Genomic DNA, 20,700 nt, shown 5'->3' on the forward strand with positions numbered 1-20,700 from the left:
GATGAAGTGGAAAGAAGCGAGTGGTGTGTTGTGTGACAGAAAAATTGTTGTGTGGGAAGACCACGAAAATGATGGAATGACAACTTACTGGAGGCACATTGAAAAACAGAGAGTGTCATGTCTACACAAAAAGAAGAAGAAGAAGAAAGGACCTCAGAGTTATTCGTGGTGTGCTCTCTGAATCGAAACCAAATCTTTTTGTTAGTCAGACGCAACAGCGACATCTATTATAAACAAACGAAATCCAAATAGCCGGAGATCTAAAGCACTCCACAAGTCGCTTTGAGGAGTCCAAAAGGATGAAATATGCGTAAGCCAAAAAGTAAATCTCTCTCTGTATCGAAATTAAATCTTAAACTGTCTTTATTTACCTTTAGTGCTGTCGCCAGGGGGGGTACAACGGCCTTCTTTATTTAGATAGACTTACCCAAGTTTTTTTTATCTATTTTGACCCGTAGATCACGAATTTTTTGGGTAACAGTTGGTCCGGATATCGATAAGATTGTTATAAACAAAAAACTTGAGGAATCACATAACAGCGATTTTTCGCAAAACAAAACATTTTTTTGTATTTTTTGGGTGATTCTAAGCAAAAAATGTTTTTACAAGTTTTTTCGTAGGATGCATAGTTTTCGAGATAAACGCAGTTTAACTTTAAAAAATCGAAAAATTGCAGTTTTTGAACCCGAATAACTTTTGATTAAAAAACAAAATAGCAATTCTGCTTGCAGCATTTGAAAGTTCAAGTCAAATTATACCGGTTTTGATTATTTGCATTGCTAAGAATTAATTGTTTTATTGTTAAACAAAGCTAAAAACAAATAGTGCTTGAGTGATGTTTTCAGTGCATCTCTCATTTAAAATTGAACGAGTAGGTACAAGTGCAATTGAATTTCTACGTAGCATGCATAGCGGGCATGCGTCAAAACGCTCAAATACCATTTGTTTATAGCTTTGTTTAACAATAAAAAAATGAATTTTTAGCAATGCACATAATCAAAACCGATATAATTTGACTTGAACTTTTAAATGCTGTAAGCAGAATTGCCATTTTATTTTTTAATCAAAAGTTATTCGGGATCAAAAATTGCAATTTTTCGATTTTTTGAAAGTTCAACCGCGTTTATCTCGAAAACTATGCATCCTACGGAAAAACTTGTGTGAACATTTTTTTACTTAGAATGATCCAAAACATACAAAAAAAATGTTTTGTTTTGCCAAAAATCGCTTTTGTAATTTTGCAAGTTTTTTGTTTATAATAATCTTATCAATATCCGGACCAAATGTTACCCAAAAAATTCGTGTTCTACGGGTCAAAATACATAAAAAATACATATAGTCTGTTCTTTAACGGTAAAATATTGCAAAACCTCTAAATTTTAGAGAACCACTTGGATTGACATGAAATTTGGCATACACATAGCTAACAAGTCAAAGAAAAAAAGTGATATTGTCCCGATATGTGCTTTTGCCCTGGGGGTGGTTTTAACACCCTCTTTGGGGTGAAAAATATTCGTCCAAAGTAAGTCAGGAAATGGATAAACTGGCTAATTTTAAGTAACTTTTGTTCTATAGAGCTTTTCACTAAGTCAATACTTTTCGAGTTATTTGGCAGTGAATATGTTCATTTTTTCAACAAAATAACCACGCTTTTAGACGGTTTTTCGCAAATAACTCAAATAGTAAGTATTTTGTCGAAAAAACATTCCTAGCAAAAATATAGCTTGTAAAAAATTAAAAAAAAAAGGGTGTATATATCACGTCTTTATACCTAGTAGAAGCAGAGTTATAGCTAATGAAAAATAGGTTCATATTCGTCAAATTCCAAATGGACGGCGTTATGCAGAAAACTACCAACCCTCAATAGTGGCAAACTGAGATAATCAAGTTTAAAGTTTTTATTGATTTAAAAAATCTGTAGGATATGTTGCTACTTCTTTGTAACTTTTTTTTGACTGTGTATAAATATTTTGGTATTTTCTACATGTTTAAATATTTTAATCGTAAATTAAAAAGAGAAATTGCAAATTTTTGTGGATTGGTAGGTTTCTGCATTTTGCAAAGTGGGAAATTAATACCAACAATATTAAATAAAAACAACAGTAAAGTAAGAAAAAATAATTTTTATTTACAGGAAAGTTAAGGATATGAATATTTAACGTATTAATTAAATAAATTTTAATATTAATCTACTTCATCCACTTCAAAATCTAAATCCTCAACATTGACATTGTAACCCTCAACATCTTCAGTTACATTTGCACCCTGCAAATTTTGATAAAAAATCAATGCATCAGTAGGAATAAGGTGCATCATTTCCTTTAAATTTTGTAATTTCGCCTCAGCGATAGGTTTCTGTGACCGTTAGGCCACAGTGGTATTAAATCGCTAAAGATTTCTTTGTTAGCAGTTCTACCCCGAGAAGATTTTTTGATAGAAATACATATTTTGATACGGCTGTGAAAAATCGTGTTGTATCATTAGCCGAAATGGGTCAGACTTTTCTATTTTGATTGACCTAATCTTCAACCAATTAATTTTCTCTATATCTTCGGTCACTTTGCGATTAGTAATTTTTTTCTCAATGTTTATTACGCTTAAAAAATCTTCGACGTGCAGTTGGGTTACTACCAATGGTCTCTGCTTTCTACAAGAACGCATTACCTCGATATAGTCATTTGGGGTATATAATTTTTGCTGTCGTTTAAGAGCCGACTCAATATCACTGAAATCAGTGTCGTTGGGCAAAAAACTATGACCAGAACAGAGATATTTTACGGTAATGCTTTCTAGGTTTGTGCGTGTCCCATGCAAAATTGATTTAAGCATAAGTATTAACTTAATATTTCGATTTTGCCCACCGCAAGAATCACACCAAAGCGTAAGATGTTTTCTGGAGTTAATTTAGTTGTAACATGTTTTATAAGCTATTTCTTGGGCGCCCCTTCCAGCTGAACCTTCTACCCAAACGTAGCAGTATCCTCAATTTTCTTTAGCACTGTGTATTCCTGCATTATACACCCACAACTGACGCTTATAAAATACGATGCCTGTAGGTATTCTGGGAGGCGGTAGATTTTTTTTCAAGTCAAAACTTAAACACTCTTGGTCTGTTTGTTCAGTCGCTATCTTGAAATCATCTCTTCTCATTTTCTGTGCCTCCTCTGCAACTTGAAAATGCTTCGTATGTTCCTGCTTGAACTCTTCTTTTTTTTCTTCATCCTTTTCATTATCTATTTTCATTTTAAAAGTATCGCAAACATTGCAGGTGTCTTTTTGTAATGGCTATATAAATTTCGTGTAGAATATGTTCTTGTATGACATTAAGCTTACGGGATTGGTTTCTTCCTGCTTGTACATCTAGACACTCTAGACCACTACTAAAACACATTAAACAAGCCGGTGATCCAGTAAACCACACGCAAGACAATACATAAAATTATTATGTTAGGTTATTATAACTGTAGAGTTGTAGAGCCCAATATTTGCAGAAAGCTACCAACCCACTTGGATGCAAGTGGCGCTTTATTAAAATGCTACCAAGTGGGTTGGTAGGTTTCTGCAAATTAGAATATCAGATAAATTTAATATGTGGCTTAGCATTTTTATAGTTTTATAGGATATCTAGAGGTGGTAGATTTTTACAGAATGGAGAACTCGTATTTTGTTGTCCAAATATGCATCCAACCCAATATTTGATATATTGAGGGTTGGTAGCTTTCTGCATAACGCCGTCCAAATGGAATACATTAACGTGACATAACCAAAAACGAAGCACATATCGAGGAAAATTCATTACAACTTATTTAAAGTGTTTACAAAAAGCTTCATTTTTGTTTTATAAAAAAAATTTCTAACATCAAAAGTGAACAAGTTACGCTTAAAATAAAGTTAGTCCCTTTTTGTTTTGGTAAAAAAATCGAGAAAATCACCCCCTAATTAGTATCTTAGATGAACTTAATCGTTACGACTTCACAAGTTTCTTGACTCGTGTATGTATTGTTTATATAATCTGTAAGTTTCATCGGTTCAAAGTCCTTATTATTGAAAGGGCTGTAGTTAAAAGGGGTTGAACGAGTCACTGATCACGAATGTATGCAAATTTAGAAACACCAAATCTTAATCAATTTTTGTCGTAACAGAAAAACAAAAAAATACATGATATTCAGAAAAGCAATGCTGTTTTTTTGTTTTTCGAGATTTTTGGTATCTCTAACAATTTTTAAGTTATTTTGAAAAAAAGCATATTTTTCAAAATTAAAATTTTTAAAAATTTTACTTTGAAACCAAATTTTTTCAAAAATAAGCACTTTTAATCGATGAAACTTACAGATCATATAACAACAACATAAGTAAAATAGTTTGTGGAGCGGTAACGATTAATTTCATTTAAGTTGCTAATTAGGGGGTGGTTTTCCCGGTTTTTTTTTGTCAAAACAAAAGGGACCAACTTTATTTTGAGCGTAACTTGCTTAAATTTAATGCTAAAAACTTTTTGTAAAAACAGATATGAAGATTTTTGTAACCACTTTAAAAAAGTTATAATGGGTTTTCCCCAAAAAGTGCTTAATTTTTTGGATATTTCACGTCGAAATATTCTATTTGAAATTTGGTGAGTGTGAATCTATTTTTCATTGGCTATAACTCTGGTTCTACGGGATCCAGAGACCTAACGCATACACCATTTTTTTTTACTTTTTTATAGGACATATTTTTGCTAAGAACGTTTTTTTCGACAAAATACTTACTTTTTGAGTTATTTGCGAAAAACCGTCTAAAAATGTGGAGTACATTCCATGTCAAATCACTCAGGCAAAAAATTTTGGATCTCCGATTTGTCTGAAAATTGGTATATAGCTTCTGCGGGACGTAAAAATAAGATATTTAAGGTCAAAAAATCTTCTGTTTCTATTTTTCTCAAAATGTTATTTTATGCGATTTTACAGTGATTTGGTGTTTATTTAAACAAATTTCCATTTTCTATCGTAAAGTATCAATGAAAAACATAATATTTTAATAGAAAGGACTCAAAAATGTCATTATATGGCATTATAACAAGTTATTTTGAACCAAAACAAGTTTTTGATCAAATTTTATAGTGTAAAGAACGTTAAAATACCGTTTTTTACATTTTTCTCCATTCCCAAAATACATCATCATCGATTTGGCTGAAAATTTGCCCACAGATAGCCAAAAGATAGGACTTTAAGTGGTTAGAAGGATTTGAATTATATTACAATACCAAAAAAGTTACATGCAGTAATATCAGACTCAAAAGTATATATTAGTCCAGTCGGGATAGCATTTGACCTTGAATGCCGAGCTGCCCAAAATTTTATTTTTCTGATCTTTAGGGAAGTCAATAGTAGCCTAAATTTAAAATCACAAATGAATTCCTCCGTTACGTTAGCCGCCATCTTGATTTTAAAGGAGATCCTGTTTTGCTCAATATCTCCGCCATTTTTAACTTTTCGACAAAAATGGTAGAAACTGAAATTGTTCCAAATAAATCGTATTTACAATTATTACAATTTCTTTTTAACAATTTTTGTCGTGAGGTCGATATTGTCGAGTTAATTGTACTTACAGTAGACGCCTATATTTTTGACTATAATATTGCATGTAACTTTTTTGGTATTGTAATATAATTCAAATCCTTCTCACCACTTAAAGTCCTATGTTTCGTCTATCTGTGGGCAAATTTTCAGCCAAATCGATTATGATGTATTTTGGGAATGGAGAAAAATGTAAAAAACGGTATTTTAACGTTTTCTGCACTATAAAATTTGATCAAAAGCTTGTTTTGAATCAAAGTAACTTGTTATAATGCCAAATAATTTGAGTCCCTTCTATTAAAATATTATGTTTTCCATTGATACTTTACGATAGAAAATGCAAATTTATATAAATAAACACCAAATCACTGTAAAATCGCATAAAATAACATTTTGAGAAAAAAAGAAGAAGATTTTTTGCCTTAAATATCTTATTTTTACGTCCCGCAGAAGCTATATACCAATTTTCAGACAAATCGGAGGCCCAAAACTTTTTTTGCTCCAAAATTGAGTGATTTGAAATGGAATGACCCGTGGTTATTTTGTTGAAAAATGAACATATTCACTCGCAAATAACTCGAAAAGTGTTGACTTGGCGAAAAAGCTCTATAGAACAAAAGTTACTTAAAATTAGTCAGTTTACCCATTTCCGGACTTATTTTGGACATATATTTTTTCGCCCCCAGAAAGGGGTGAAAGTCACCCCCAGGGCAAAACCACACATCGGCACAATATCACTTTTTTTCTTTGACATGTAAGCTATACGTATGCCAAATTTCATGTCAATTCAAGCGGTTCTTTAAAATTTAGAGCAAAAACCGTGAAAGAATGTACTAATAAGTCCATCTAAATAAAGAAGGCCGTTGTACCCCCAACCCCTATCCCCCCTGGCGACAGCACTCCTTCGCTAACTCTAACAAAATTGTGTACTGGGAATCAAATTCGTTGGAGTTTTGTCTAAATATATTGACGTGTTTTGGAATGCAAGTTTTTGATTCCCCACGTCTATTCATTTATCGTCAGTTTGTTTTGCAAAGTATAGAATGCACGGATTTAGGCTGTGACCAGAATTTGCCTTCAAAGGTGAGAAATCTTTAGATCTCTCCAGCTCTTTGGATTTCGTTTGTTTATTATTAATGAATTTATTTTATTAATCTATTTTAGTCATTCGTCCTTTGCTTGATTGCATAGTTATATTAATAGATAATATAATCACTGTATCTCCTACATTCTTTGGTCTTCCACTGTTCTTGTATCTTGTTTTCTAAATATTACCATTATCCCTGAAGTAATCGGCTCTAAAAAATATCTAGAAGAAAAATATCTGCCAGAAACAGACTTTTTTCTACAACCATTTAATAACATGCTCATTATTCACTATTTTCGAATAGATAATAACACCCATTACTTTATCCGTAAGTAATTATAGTTCATTACTCACGGGTTGAAGTTGGGTTCAAAATTATTTAAACTTGTTTATTTAATATAATAATTATTGTAATTTATATTATATTATATTATATTTTATTATATTTTATTATATTATATTTTATATTATATTATAACTAATTCATAGTTAATTATTGATATAATCAGCTCCTAATTAAATTTTTAAAGGATTTTCAATTGTAACAATGAGTCAGTATATTTTTTACGTTTAAAATTTCATCATAGGGCTTTTCAACGATTCTAATTTATTTCGAGTTTCTGTCATACGTCGTATAATCCGTGTATAATATTAATATACTACACATGACAGAAGCTCGAAACAAATGAGAATCGTTGAAAAGCCCTATTTGAACATTTAAGATTGAGGTTATTGAAAGGAAGGTAGACATAAATAATTTTTACATAAATGTAAATAGACAATATTTATAATACGCGAATACGCCTACTAATAGTAGGCAACCAATTATTCAGCCGCGTACTATGGGTAAACAACATTTAATTTGGTAAATTATAATTTTAATCGAGAGTAGTTGATCCTTATATTTTTCTACTAATTAAAATAAAAAAGGTCGTAGAAGAAATATAATATTCTATTCTTATGTAATGGCTATTACATGCTCGTTGAATAATATACTATTTTATAATTGACTTCGTATTTTCCAGATATAAAAATGTTAGAAGCACTAGCAGGCTGTGAGCCCGATTGTTTCGAAATCAACAAAGCACTCAATAACTCCAAACACCGCACCTTGTCCATTCTTAGTGATCTGTACGATAGGGAATTAGTTGGCATCATCGGTTGGGCAAAACAGATTCCGGGCTTCACCGACTTGTCCCTCAACGACCAGATGCGACTACTACAAAGCACGTGGGCGGAAATTTTGACGTTGACGTTGGCTTTCCGTAGCCTATCACTGATAGGCATGGGAAGGTTGCAGTTTGCCATTGATTTCACGCTCGACGAAAAAACGTCGAGGGATTGCGGGTCCTTAGAATTATTTCAAACGGTAAGTAACTTTTTTAAGATTATTCACGTCTACTTATCACCAAATAATGTTAACATAAGATATTAAATCACTTTAATTTATCAAATATTTCTAAAACAATAGTCGATGGATTCGACCGTTACTTTATTGTGAGATAAAACAAAAGTCGTTAAGAAATTCTAATAATTTTAATACTTTGATATAATAATTTAATAGATCTGAAATATGTAAACAGGTGAAACATCAAGACCATTAAACGTCAGAATAAGTAAACATCAACCTTATAATATTAAAGATAGAGAATTTCTACCATCTGTTTCTTTCAGGACTATACTTGAATCTTTCGACTGAACTCATGTTCATTATGCCATTCGTGTTAACATATTTTTTAAGATCTGTCAAATTCTCTCCATGAAACTACAAGAACAAGAAGAGAATTTGACGGATCTTAAAAAATATGTTAACACGAATGGCATAATGAACATGAGTTCAGTCGAAAGATTCAAGTATAGTCCTGAAAGAAACAGATGGTAGAAATAAAAAATCAAAGAAGCAGCTATAATTTGAAACCAATTGTGTCGCAAATTTCTCAGCAGAATGCAGTAGGATTTTTTAACCATATTAAAAGAGGACCACGATAAGTCAATAACATATCAAGATTATCATTTATATTTTAAAATAACATACATAATCAGAGTTTGGTATTAATTTTGAGAGTAAACTAAATGTAAGACCAAATACTTACCAGGTCGAGATAGTACCATGAGGTTTTTTCCTCGTGATTTACTATGGGGTCACTAACACGAGAATATTACTATCATTGTACGTGGTTGTCTTTTTAAAGACAAATCACATGCTATCATTTTTCTCACGGATATTCTTAAGTTAAAAGTTGATTTCATGTACCTACTATAGATATTGGATTTTGACAAGAGCTATGAGTCATGCCGATTTAGTACATAAGTTTACCTGAAATTTTCAAGGTCATAGCTCTTGTCAAAATCCTTTACCTATAAAATCGAATGAACTATCTTGTATTAATAAAGTCGTCGCAGGAACACAACTCATAAATTAATATTGGCAATATCATTTTAAAGTCATCTACTTTAAAATGTATAATATAATATGTCTGAATTGTCAATATGAATGAGTCAGATAAAATTAAATTATTAGAAGAATTTTTTACCAAGTACCAAGCAACAACAACAAAATGTGTTTAATTTATAAATATTTGGTATGTTGATAACGATTTCCGAAGTGGAAATGGAAACGTCAAATAAAAATTATTTTAAAATAAAATGGTGGCTTATTCTTAATAATTAACTTAAATATAAAACAGTGTATGTATTCCCTCGCCTTCTTGTAACTGCGGCGCTACAAGACAGACGATCAGGCACATAATACAATACAGGACTGCCCACTCAGCGCATACACAAGCGACAATACGGACTTTGTAATGGCAACAAAGGGTCAATAGAATATATAAAAAACCTGGACATCTGTTTGTGATGTGTTGTATAAGACCCACCGCATACATACAACTTTTAGTCGAACAATTATTTAGTTGTGTATCATAAGTGTGTAGGAATATATTGAAATGCGCATACTGTCAACTCGATAGTCGCTCGACAAAAAAATCAAAAGACCTCCTTGATCGCCTTTTGACTGAAAAGTCGCACTACTATCGATAAGCAGCTCAATTCCTATGGCGTTAGATGGCTGCGCGAATTTAGTGATGTTGATTATAGTTACTTTCGACTATTCGTTACAAATCGTTACTTTTGTATAATGTAATCATTTACAGTATTCGTTACTTTGATTACTATGATTACTTTTGTATTTGAGTACCGGTAATCATATCGAGAATGGTGTTTCTCAGTAGGTAGATATTTTGTATAGGTATTCCGATATAACAACGACCTTCACCGATCTGTTTAAGGGATAAATCGTTGCTTTTGTATAAAGTAATAATTTACAGTATTCGTTACTTTAATTACTATGATTATTTTTTGTTACTTTTGTGTTTGAGTACCGGTAATCATATCGAGAATCGTATTTCTCAGTAGGTAGGTATTTTGTATAGGTATTCCGATATAACAACGACCTTCACCGATCTGTTTAAGGGATAAATCGTTACTTTTGTATAAAGTATGTAATCATTTACAGTATTCGTTACTTTAATTACTATGATTACTTTTGTTACTTTTTTATTTGAGTACCGGTAATAATATCGAGAATAGTATTTCTCAGTAGGTAGGTATTTTGTATAGGTATTCCGATATAACAACGACCTTCACCGATCTGTTTAAGAGATAAAAATGATTTGGTTACTATGATTACTTTTGTTACTTTTGTATTTGAGTACCGGTAATCATATCGAGAATCGTATTTCTCAGTAGGTAGGTATTTTGTATAGGTATTCTGTCACACCTTTAAAACGCTTCATACCGATAACGATATTCGATAACAGTCGTAAAATAGCGGTCCCGTCCGTTACTCGCTGGGATACGATTGGTATTTTTTTATAGAAAGTAATCAAGTGTACTCAAATACAATAGTCGCTACTCGCTCTGATACGATTGGTACGAAGTAACGAAGTAATCAGAGTAATCAAAGTAGATACAATAGTAGTTACTCGCTCTAATACGATTGGTAAGAAGTAATCAGAGTAATCAAAGTAATCAAAGTAACGATTTGGTTCCCTGTATAGTAATCGTTACTTTCGGTATTCGTAAGTAACGAGTACTTTGTAACGAATAGTTACTTTTTCAACATCACCAGCGCGCATACATTCGACTCAACAGTTGTTTGACGACCGTTCAGTTGGTAGTAGAAACGGGCAAAATCAGAAACGGTTGTTTTTATCGAAAGCATTCATTATTACTATTCAAAATACAAAATAATTTTAGTAAAAACTATAAAAAATGTAAATTGGCAATAATAAATGTAATTTTAGCTTATAAAAACAAAATACAACTCAAAACAATTTTTTCTTATTATATAAAAGTATAAAACGTCTGATTATTTTAAATAACGAAAAATATAATCTTTGTGATTTAAATTATAATTATTAAAAAAATACACTCAAACATAATATATTGTTTTTAAATATGTTACAGATATTTATAAAAATTAATTGTTTTAATTGAACAATAGAAAGTTACTTATATTTCAGATTCATATTTAAAAATGTGATTTGTTTCACTTTCGTTCTGGTCTTGTTCGTAAGTCAACTTAACAACAAATTTTGCTGTTCATTTGTTTAATAAAAAATTAAGCACTTACTTTTGGAGTAGAACTTTTTGATATGCTGTTTATTATACATTTCTTAATCAAATTATAAAAACTTATACAAATAATACGGAATTAAATGAAATAGAAACACCTCGATTGGCTAAGCAAACTATTAATCGAAAAAGAATGGCAAATGCAACATTTCAACAATCTTTGTTGAATACCTTAAAGGAAGATGTAGATGAGGACAAAAACTTTGTCAATCGTTCATTCATTACAGTCTTTACAGACAACGAAAAACTAGATGCAAACATTCAAATTTCACAAGTATTTCAAATAATAAAAAATAGAAGAGTTAAGGACTTAACAGCTACTACTAGTTACTTAATTACACAACCTTCCGGATATTAGCACAATCAATTGTCCAACGTGCCGCGCATATCTCAAGTATCAGCAAAAATTCCACAAGGAATCATCAGTCGTCAACGAATTAACTCCGACATGTTGACACACTGAAATCTCCAATGCAACTATCGACTGTATGCGTTCCCTATACAACTAAATAGTTTAGTAGAGAACAAATCGCAATACCCTCACAATTCGACTAAATAGTTGTTCGACTAAAAAGTTGTATGTATGCGGTATCCCTAATGGATTGAAATGCATAAGTCTAAATTTAATTTAATTAAATTACCTGAATGAAGCCATGGATGAATTCCACATCCCTGATAAACTGATAAGATTGGTTAAGGCTACAATGCGTAAAGTTGTTTGTAAAGTCGAAAAACAGGGCGAACAATCACGGCGTTTGAAACGCATGTTGGGCTGCGACAGGGAGATGCGCTGGCGTGTCTCCTGTTCAACATAGCTCTGGAAAAGGCGGTCAGAGATGCCCGAATAGACAACAGAGGAAATATTTTTAATAAATCATCACAAATTTTGGCATATGCAGATGACGTGGAGCTTTGTGACGTCACAACACGCAAGCTAGAAGAAATGTATACCACCTTCTCAAATGCCTAAAAAAATATGGGCCTACAAGTAAACGAGGAGAAAACTAAGATGCATCAACACCCAACAATAGAGCCAGAAACATCGGTCACCAATTCACGGTTGATAACTATACCTTTGAAGTGGTGGACAAATTCACATACTTAGGCTCCCTGATCACCAAGGAAAACGTCATGACGGAAGAAATCAAGCGAAGGATAATCCTAGCAAACAAATGCTATTTGGACTGAGTAGACATATGAAAAGCAGAAACTTAAGCCAAACAACAAAAATAACCATATACAAAACCCTTATACAACCAGTGTTGACATATGGATCAGAGACAAGGCAGATGAAAACCTTCTGCTTATATTTGAACGAAGGATCCTGAGAGGAATCCTAACCGAGCTAGTAGCAGCAGCAGAACGAATGTGGTTACATATAAATCGAAATAAAACCAAATTCATGGCGACTAACACAAACACAAGAGCTGGAGATGTTGACGCAGATCTAATCATCAATGACCAAAACTTCGAAGCGGTCAAAGAGTTCATATATCTAGGGACATCGGTTAACCCCAATAATAACACATCAGGGGAAATAAAAAGACGAATAATAATTGCAAACAGGTGTTATCATAGTCTATCAAAGTACTTAGCTAACAAACGTCTGTCTCAAAAAACTCGTATAAGGCTGTATAGAACATTGATAGTCCCCGTTCTCACATATGGATCAGAGGCATGGACGCTAACTAAAACAGATGAATCCGCTCTATCGATTTTTGAAAGAAAGGTACTACTAAGATATTCGGAGCGGTCTGTGAGAACGGAATATGGAGGCGTAGATATAACTTCGAACTGAAGAATATCTACAAGCGTACGTTTGGTGGAAAAGATATTATCAGTATAATTAAGCGAAACCGCCTGCAGTGGGCAGGACATGTAGCCCGGGCCCCTGAATCGAACATGATAAAAAAGATTCTAACAGCGCAACCCGTGGGAATGAGAAGACGGGGTAGACCAAAGCTGAGGTGGATGGACGGGGTAACACAAGATGCCGAGAAGATCGGATTCGGCAACTGGAAAATGCAAGCAAGGGACAGAACAGAATGGCGTAGAAAGCTTGAGAAGGTCGAGGCCCTCTAAGGGCTGTAGGCATCTGTGAAAATGGTATCTGGAGGAGGAGATACAACTACGAGGTATAACACAGATATAAACATATATTTGGTGGTAAAGACGTACTATCTCTTATAAGAATAGGAAGACTTAGGGCCGGTTGTTCGAACGCTAATCAAGAAGTTGATTATAATGAAGTCCCCTTAAAAACCATCAAATAACAAAATCCGTTGTTAGTACGCCAATCAGTTGATTGTAATCAATTATGTTAATTATTATCATTATGATAATTAACATAATTTATTGATTAATAACATAATTGATTAATTAATTATTAATTAACAACAATTAATAATATAATTGATTAACTATAATAAATTAATCTCATAATTGTAATCAATTATGTTTTGAACTTGACATTGACAGTAATTAAATATTTGATAATGATCAGTTGATTCCATTTTTGATTAGCGTTCGAACAACCGGCCCTAAGATGGGCAGGACATCTAGCAAGATCACAGCAGAACAACCCTCCTAGAAGAATCCTTATGTCACAACCTGTGGGACGTAGAAATAGGGCTAGGCCAAAACTCGGATGGAAATGGAAGGATGGTGTAGACGAGGATGGGAGAAAAATAGGCGCAGCAAACTGCCAACGGTTGGCAATGGATAGGACTGACTGGCGTAGTAGACTTGGGAAGGTCGAGGCTCTTTCATAGGGCTGTAGCACCATTGATTATGATGATTAAATTACCTACTCTGCGATGTAAGCCATACACGAAATAAATAAAATACAATACAATAATGATCGCAGACAACCGAACCTAGACAACACAAAACGGTCATATTATGTGTAAAATTAATTAGTAACGAAAATTATTCATGAAATAGCATTATTAACGTTTCTCTTACCGAATAACGAAACTAAACAATCTTTTGTTTTTTTATATTAATGCTGAAACATAAGCACACACGCATGCGCATATGTGCATACAATGTGTGCACGCCTACATGTCATGCATGCGCCTACGAACCAATTGCGCACTTGTGTGTGTGTGTGTTTGAGCATTATTGGCTTCGGAGTCAATGTCCATTCGCCATCTTACCTTTTTGGGATTATTTGTATTATTTATGCGGAAGCTCCAAAGGAGTGTTTCCTGCTTTCTACTGATTTGTTCAGGTATGTGTCCAATCACAATCCTGCTCCAATTTTACAAAGAACTATTTTATATACCTATATCTAATTTTCAACGATTTTTGTTTTTATTTGGAATTATTTCTTTTCATTTTGATTTTTTTTTTATCATTTTTTTATGTATTTTTTTTTATTTATTTATTTTTTTTTTATTTTTTTATATATATATTTTTTTTGATATATTTTTTTTATTTTTCATTGTCTTTTTTTCAATATAATTTGGGATATTAGACTAGGACACAATTTGACGCTCAGGGGTCGATCAGAGCATTTAGACGAGACAGGTGGACCTCGGATAGGCGTAGGGCTTAACACGAAAGGAAAAAAAACATAGGTTATAAACTTAATCTAATACATAAAATATGTTTGTACAAAATTTGATAAACATTGAAATCTTCTGCTCTTAATAGTTGAGTTAGGTTATATGGTCTGGTGATTTTGGGTATTTTGGCCATTTCTTCATTTAATAATTTAACCTCGTTTATTATTCTAGAACAGCCTAGGATCATGTGCTCCGCTGTACCTTCTTCTCCACATGAACAATTAGGAGAATCACTCAATTTTATTTTATATTTGTACTGGGGAGTTAAAACATGGTTGAACCTTAACCTGCACAAAACAGAGAAAAACCGCTTGCTTCCCGACAGTCTTGAGAACCAAGACTGGCCAGGAGGCTTGGTAACTATGTTTTTATAAAATTTTCCCTTTGGACTGTTACTATACATTTCTCTCCATTCGGTTAGTATTATGGGTTTTACGTGGCAGGCAATTTCACTGTGGGGACATTTATAACTTAAAAGCTCTCCAGTTCTACTTCCTTCCTTAGCATCTTCGTCCACTTCTTCATTCTCTTTTATTCCACAATGTCCTTTAATCCAAACTAATGATACATTGATTTTTTTTGTTTGTAATTGTTGAAGTTTAATAATTATATTAGTCAAAATATAATTACTACTGACTTGGTGGATATTTTTTATTTTCATAATAGCACTTTTACTATCAGAACAAATTGCAAATGATTCTGCTGTAATTTTCATATTACTTATATACAGGAGAGCTTCTAATATGACTATTAATTCTGCAGTATATATTGTAAGCTTTTCATTTAATTTAAAGGATTTTTTATGATTTTTATGTGGATCAAATATAGCGCAACCTACTTTCTTGTTGTTCTTTGATGCATCCGTGAATATATATTGACATCTGGGAAGATACTTTTCTAAATCCTCCTCAAATATGTATTGTCTAATCCTTGGGTGAAATTTTGAATAGTCTTGGAGAAAAACACAGTTAATTGGATGGATGTTATAAATATTTATGCTATATAATGGATCTATATCTGAAGAGTATATTTCTTCTATTACGTTATTTATTACATAATATGACTCAGTAATAGTTAAACTTTTTTTCGACTTCCAATAACTATGGGTAAGATCCGATGTAAACAGTATATGGATTTTTTGGACTAAGTTGCTATTTTTAGAACTTAATTTAGCTATAAAATTGGAAGCTAAAATCTTTCGGCGATATTTTAGTGGAGTTTCTGCTACTTCGGCAAATAAGCAATCAATTGGTGTACTTTTTAAAGCCCCTAGGCATAGCCTTAGACACTTATTTACTACGTGATCTATTTTTTCTAGTTGACTTTTGGAAGCTTGGTCATAGAAGAAACAACCATAATCCAGTATTGACCTAATGTAGGATTTGTACAAAAGGATTGCTACGTTTGGATCTGATCCCCATTTTGTTCCACACACTGACCGTAAGATGTTAATTCCTTTTTCAGTTTTCTTGATTAAATAATCTATGTGGTTTTTCCATGTCATTTTTTTATCCAGATACATTCCTAGGTATTTTACAGATGCCCGTACACTATACTTTGTTGTATCCAATGTTATTTCTGTTGGAATGTGTTTTCTTTTCCTCGTAAAAATGCAGACTTCTGTTTTTTTCCTGGAAATTTTTAGGCCATTTTCATTGCACCATTTATTAAGGTTCTTATAGGCTATATTTAATTTTTTGCACCCTTCTTCAATATACTGGCATGGGGAATATATACAAATGTCATCGGCAAATTGTAGTATAGAAACGGTCTCACTACATTTAATTTTACTTTCCAGATCTGCTGTATATATTAAGTATAGTACAGGGCTTAGTATACTTCCTTGTGGTAACCCAATATTGGTCGTTTTAGGTCCCAATGTTTCATCATTTATATTTATTGACACTGACCTATCGGAATATAGTAATCTTATACGTGAGGTCAAAGATTGGGAGATTCCCATTTTTTCCATTTTTTCATAGAGAATGTCTAATATGACGTTATCATATGCTGATTCTATGTCTACGAAAATTGCTGGAACGGAGTTGTTATTAGTAAAGGCGATATTTATATCACTTACTAGGTTGCCGATATTTTCAATAGTTGAGCATCCTCTTCTGAAGCCAAACTGTAATTTAGGTAATTTTTTATTATTTTCGAGCCAATGAACTAGTCTGACTTTGATCATTCTTTCTACAGTTTTTAATACACAAGAAGCTAGAGAAATTGCTCTATATGACTCTGGATCTTCCGCATCTCTATTTGGTTTCAGAATTGGGATTGCTTTATATTCCTTCCAGCTTGTTGGAAATTCTGCCCGATTCCATATTGAGTTAATTATGTTGCGAAAAATTTCAATACTTGATTCTGACAAACTAGCGAGCATTTTATAATAAATGTTATCAACTCCAGGTGCTGTGTTATTGTTTGTTTTAAGGCTTTGTTTTATTTCCATACTTGAAAATTCACTATCTATATCATCCGTGCTCAGTGAAATAGTCGGCCGAATATTTGTTTCCACCCAACTTGGAGCAATTTTATTAAAGAATGTTTCTACCCACTCACCTATTTGGATCCTATTTCTTGGGGGATTAAATGTATTTTTTATTTTCTTTATATACTTCCATATATCTTTTATTGGTGTGTTTCTGTTAAGTTGTTTGCAAAAATCTTGCCAAGAATCTTTTTTGCTTTGTAATATTATTTTTTTGGCGACTGCTACTGAATTTTTATATTTTAAATAGTTAGTTAAATTTGAGTGCCTTTTATAAAGCAAAAAAGCTTCTTGTTGACATTTAATAGCATTTGCACATCTCTGATTCCACCAAACTTTGCTAAATTCTGATTTGATCTCTGTTCTCTTCTGTGGGATTGCTAGTTTTGTAGCATGATTTATTGACTCTATAAAACTTTTATATGACCTTTCGTTATTACTTCCATCTAATTGTTCATCTACTATCTGAGAGAAAAAAGACCAGTCAGCTTTATTTAAATTAACTTGGTTTTTACACTTAAAGGATAATTTAGTAGTATTAAAATGTGTTTCAATTAGAACAGGAAAATGATTGGAAGTACCTAATGGTGTAATATCAGTTTTCCAATCACAATTTAAAGTTATATCTCTAGAGCATATTGTAATATCTATAGCAGATTTGTTATTACTTCCAAATCTAGGTATTAATGTTTCGCTTCCTGTATTTAAATAATTTAAGTTACACTCCTCTATAGCACCGAGAAGACTTGAACCCGCTATGTCTGAATAACTATTTCCCCATGCAGTATGATGACAATTGAAATCTCCTCCTACCAAAAATGGCTTTTCTAAGCTATCAAAAAAGGTAACCCAATCTGTTTCTCTAATGTTTAGTTTTGGTTTGGCATATATAGAGTATAGATGGATTTTTATATTTTTATTTATTGAAACTGATACCGACACACATTCGACATCCTTTATCGGAGTAAATTTTGGCTTAGGAAAAAAGGTAAAGTATTTTCTTAATAAGATTGCAACTCCTCCAAAATTGTCATTACGGTCCTGTCTAAATATATTAAAATTATTAATAAAAAAATGTGAAGATTTCTTTAACCAAGTTTCCGAAAGCAAAACTACATTAATTTTATTGTCGAAAATGTATTTTTCAAAGTGACCTTTATTACACAAAATTGATCTAGCATTCCATTGCAGTATATTTAAGTTACTCATAGTCAGATAAAATTTGCGTTATACTGTCTTTTATGTTTTCAATAAGTGTACTATTTTTAATTTCTACATTTGAAAAAGTTAAAATATCTTTGATAAGGTTTAATAATGATTCGCAAGTTTTTATCTGTTTATTTACCGTGTTAGAGTCATCACAACCATTATTATAATTTGGTATATTTTTAAACTTATTGAAAACAGGTTCTGTTAAAGTTTTTGGATTTGAAATTATTTCTTTACGTTTTTCGAATGTTTCATCGATCTCTGGGGACATAGCTAACCTCCTTCTTTTTAAAGTAACAGTATAACGGTTAGAATTTGTGTTATTTTTTGCTACACTTGAAAAACTTGTTTCATGCTTAGAAGACGCCTCGGCGTATGATAGGTTTTCATATACCATAGTTCTTTTTATATTCTTCTGTCTAATAAATTCTGAACAATTTTTTTTATCAGTAGCGCAATGCTTTTCTTTACAATAAATGCATATTGGTTCATTTTTTTGGCAGCTTTCTGCCTTATGATCTTCTCCACAGTTTTTACAACGTTCTTTTGATCTACATTGCAGACTGACGTGCCCAAATCTTAAACAATTCAGGCACTGAATTATTCTTGGCACATATTTTTCGACATCATACACCATTTTTTCTATTATTACCTTTGTGGGTAAAAGTTGACCTCTAAATGTAACTATAATAGTAGTTGTTGGAACAATTTCATTTTGGTCATTTTTACGTGAAATTCTTTTTACGTGACTTACTTCAAAATTGTTGCCCAATTTCGGTTTAATAATTTCTTTTAATTCCTGTTCCGATAATTCTAAGTCTATTTGTCTTACGACCCCCCTTACATGTGTAAAAAACATTGGGATGTATGTATCGTATTTATCTTTTAAGGTCTGTGCTGTTAATAATTTATTTGCGCTTGTATAAGAAGTTAATTCGACCTTTATTTTATTAGCTCCTATTATTGATATGTTAGCTATGTCCTGTTTAATTTCTGGAACAGAATTAATAATCAGTCTAGAGGTAGCTACCCTATGGAGATTCCCTATTCTCCCTGTTTTACTTTGAACATAAACAAAAAATGGAGCATTATCTTTAGAAGAATATTGATTAATATTTTTAATGACCGTATTTACGTCTACATTTTTCCCGGAAACAGTATCAGAATCATTAACAGTACTTATCTGTGAATTGGGATTTTGGAATCCTCTAAATTCCTCCACTGGAGAAGCTGGAAGATCCGGCACTGGAGAAGCTGGATGATCCGGACGGGACACATCCATTGCACACTCTAACTCATCTTTATCGGGGGGTTGTCCACCCCCGCTATTAACGCTCATGATTTAAAAACCACTTAGATTTCACTTTTTTAATATCGATATGTGTACTTTAATATGAATAACTAGTTTTTTAATTACGAGGTGAAAACACCGATTTCTTTAATTAGATTTTAAGTATCGCACGTCTTATCAATTTGAGGAACCGAAACAGACTGAATTGCGCACTTATACACATAAATTAAATATTATTATTTTAGTTGTATTTTGAAAATAATTACCATAATGTATGTTTTAGTGCTGGAACGTTGTAGAAAGGTTAGATAGATTATCTATATTAAAAGAAGAATATTATCTTCTCAAAGCCTTGGTTCTCACAAATTCTGATGTAAAATTGGATGAATACCAGTCGCTCAAAAAATTTAGGGACTCAATTCTGACTGCGCTTTCAGATACCGTTGGAATATTAAGGTAAATACTTTTTTATTACATAATTTTTTCATTTTACGGGGGAAATTTTAAAATTCTCGGCATACTAGGTGTAAAGGGATTTAAATAAGCATCCAGAAAATAATATTTAAGTCATTAGCAAATAACTCGGTTTAAATTTCAAATCCTTTAATAACAATATTACTCAATGTTTTGATTATGCACTTGCTGGTAATACCACCCTGGTATTAAGTATGTGACATTAATATCTGCGTAAGTGGGACACGCACCGAAAAGTGCAAACTAAACAGAAAAGTTGTTGATATAATTCACGGTCGTTCTAAGTAAATTAAAAGTCATAACAAACAAATCATCATCATCATCATCAGTGGCGTTACTGTAACAGCTCTTTATGAGCCAAAGCCTTCTCAGAATCCTCCATTCGC

The 20,700-nt window shown here is 32.3% G+C and overlaps 1 protein-coding gene across 12 annotated transcripts in view; it reads left to right on the forward strand.

Moving 5' to 3' along the window:
- Nucleotides 1-20,700, forward strand: part of LOC114329180 (steroid hormone receptor ERR1) — a 325,624-nt gene that overhangs the window by 282,531 nt on the left and 22,393 nt on the right. For all 12 annotated transcript variants that reach the window (XM_050654125.1, XM_050654121.1, XM_050654122.1 and 9 more), the window contains 2 exons: nt 7,668-8,011; nt 20,124-20,296. In XM_050654125.1, the coding sequence (XP_050510082.1) occupies nt 7,668-8,011; nt 20,124-20,296 (517 nt within the window). The remainder of the gene's footprint in view (nt 1-7,667; nt 8,012-20,123; nt 20,297-20,700) is intronic.

The sequence above is a fragment of the Diabrotica virgifera genome, chromosome 6, assembly GCF_917563875.1.
Source record: "Diabrotica virgifera virgifera chromosome 6, PGI_DIABVI_V3a".
In the NCBI taxonomy this organism is placed as follows: Eukaryota; Metazoa; Arthropoda; class Insecta; order Coleoptera; family Chrysomelidae; genus Diabrotica; species Diabrotica virgifera.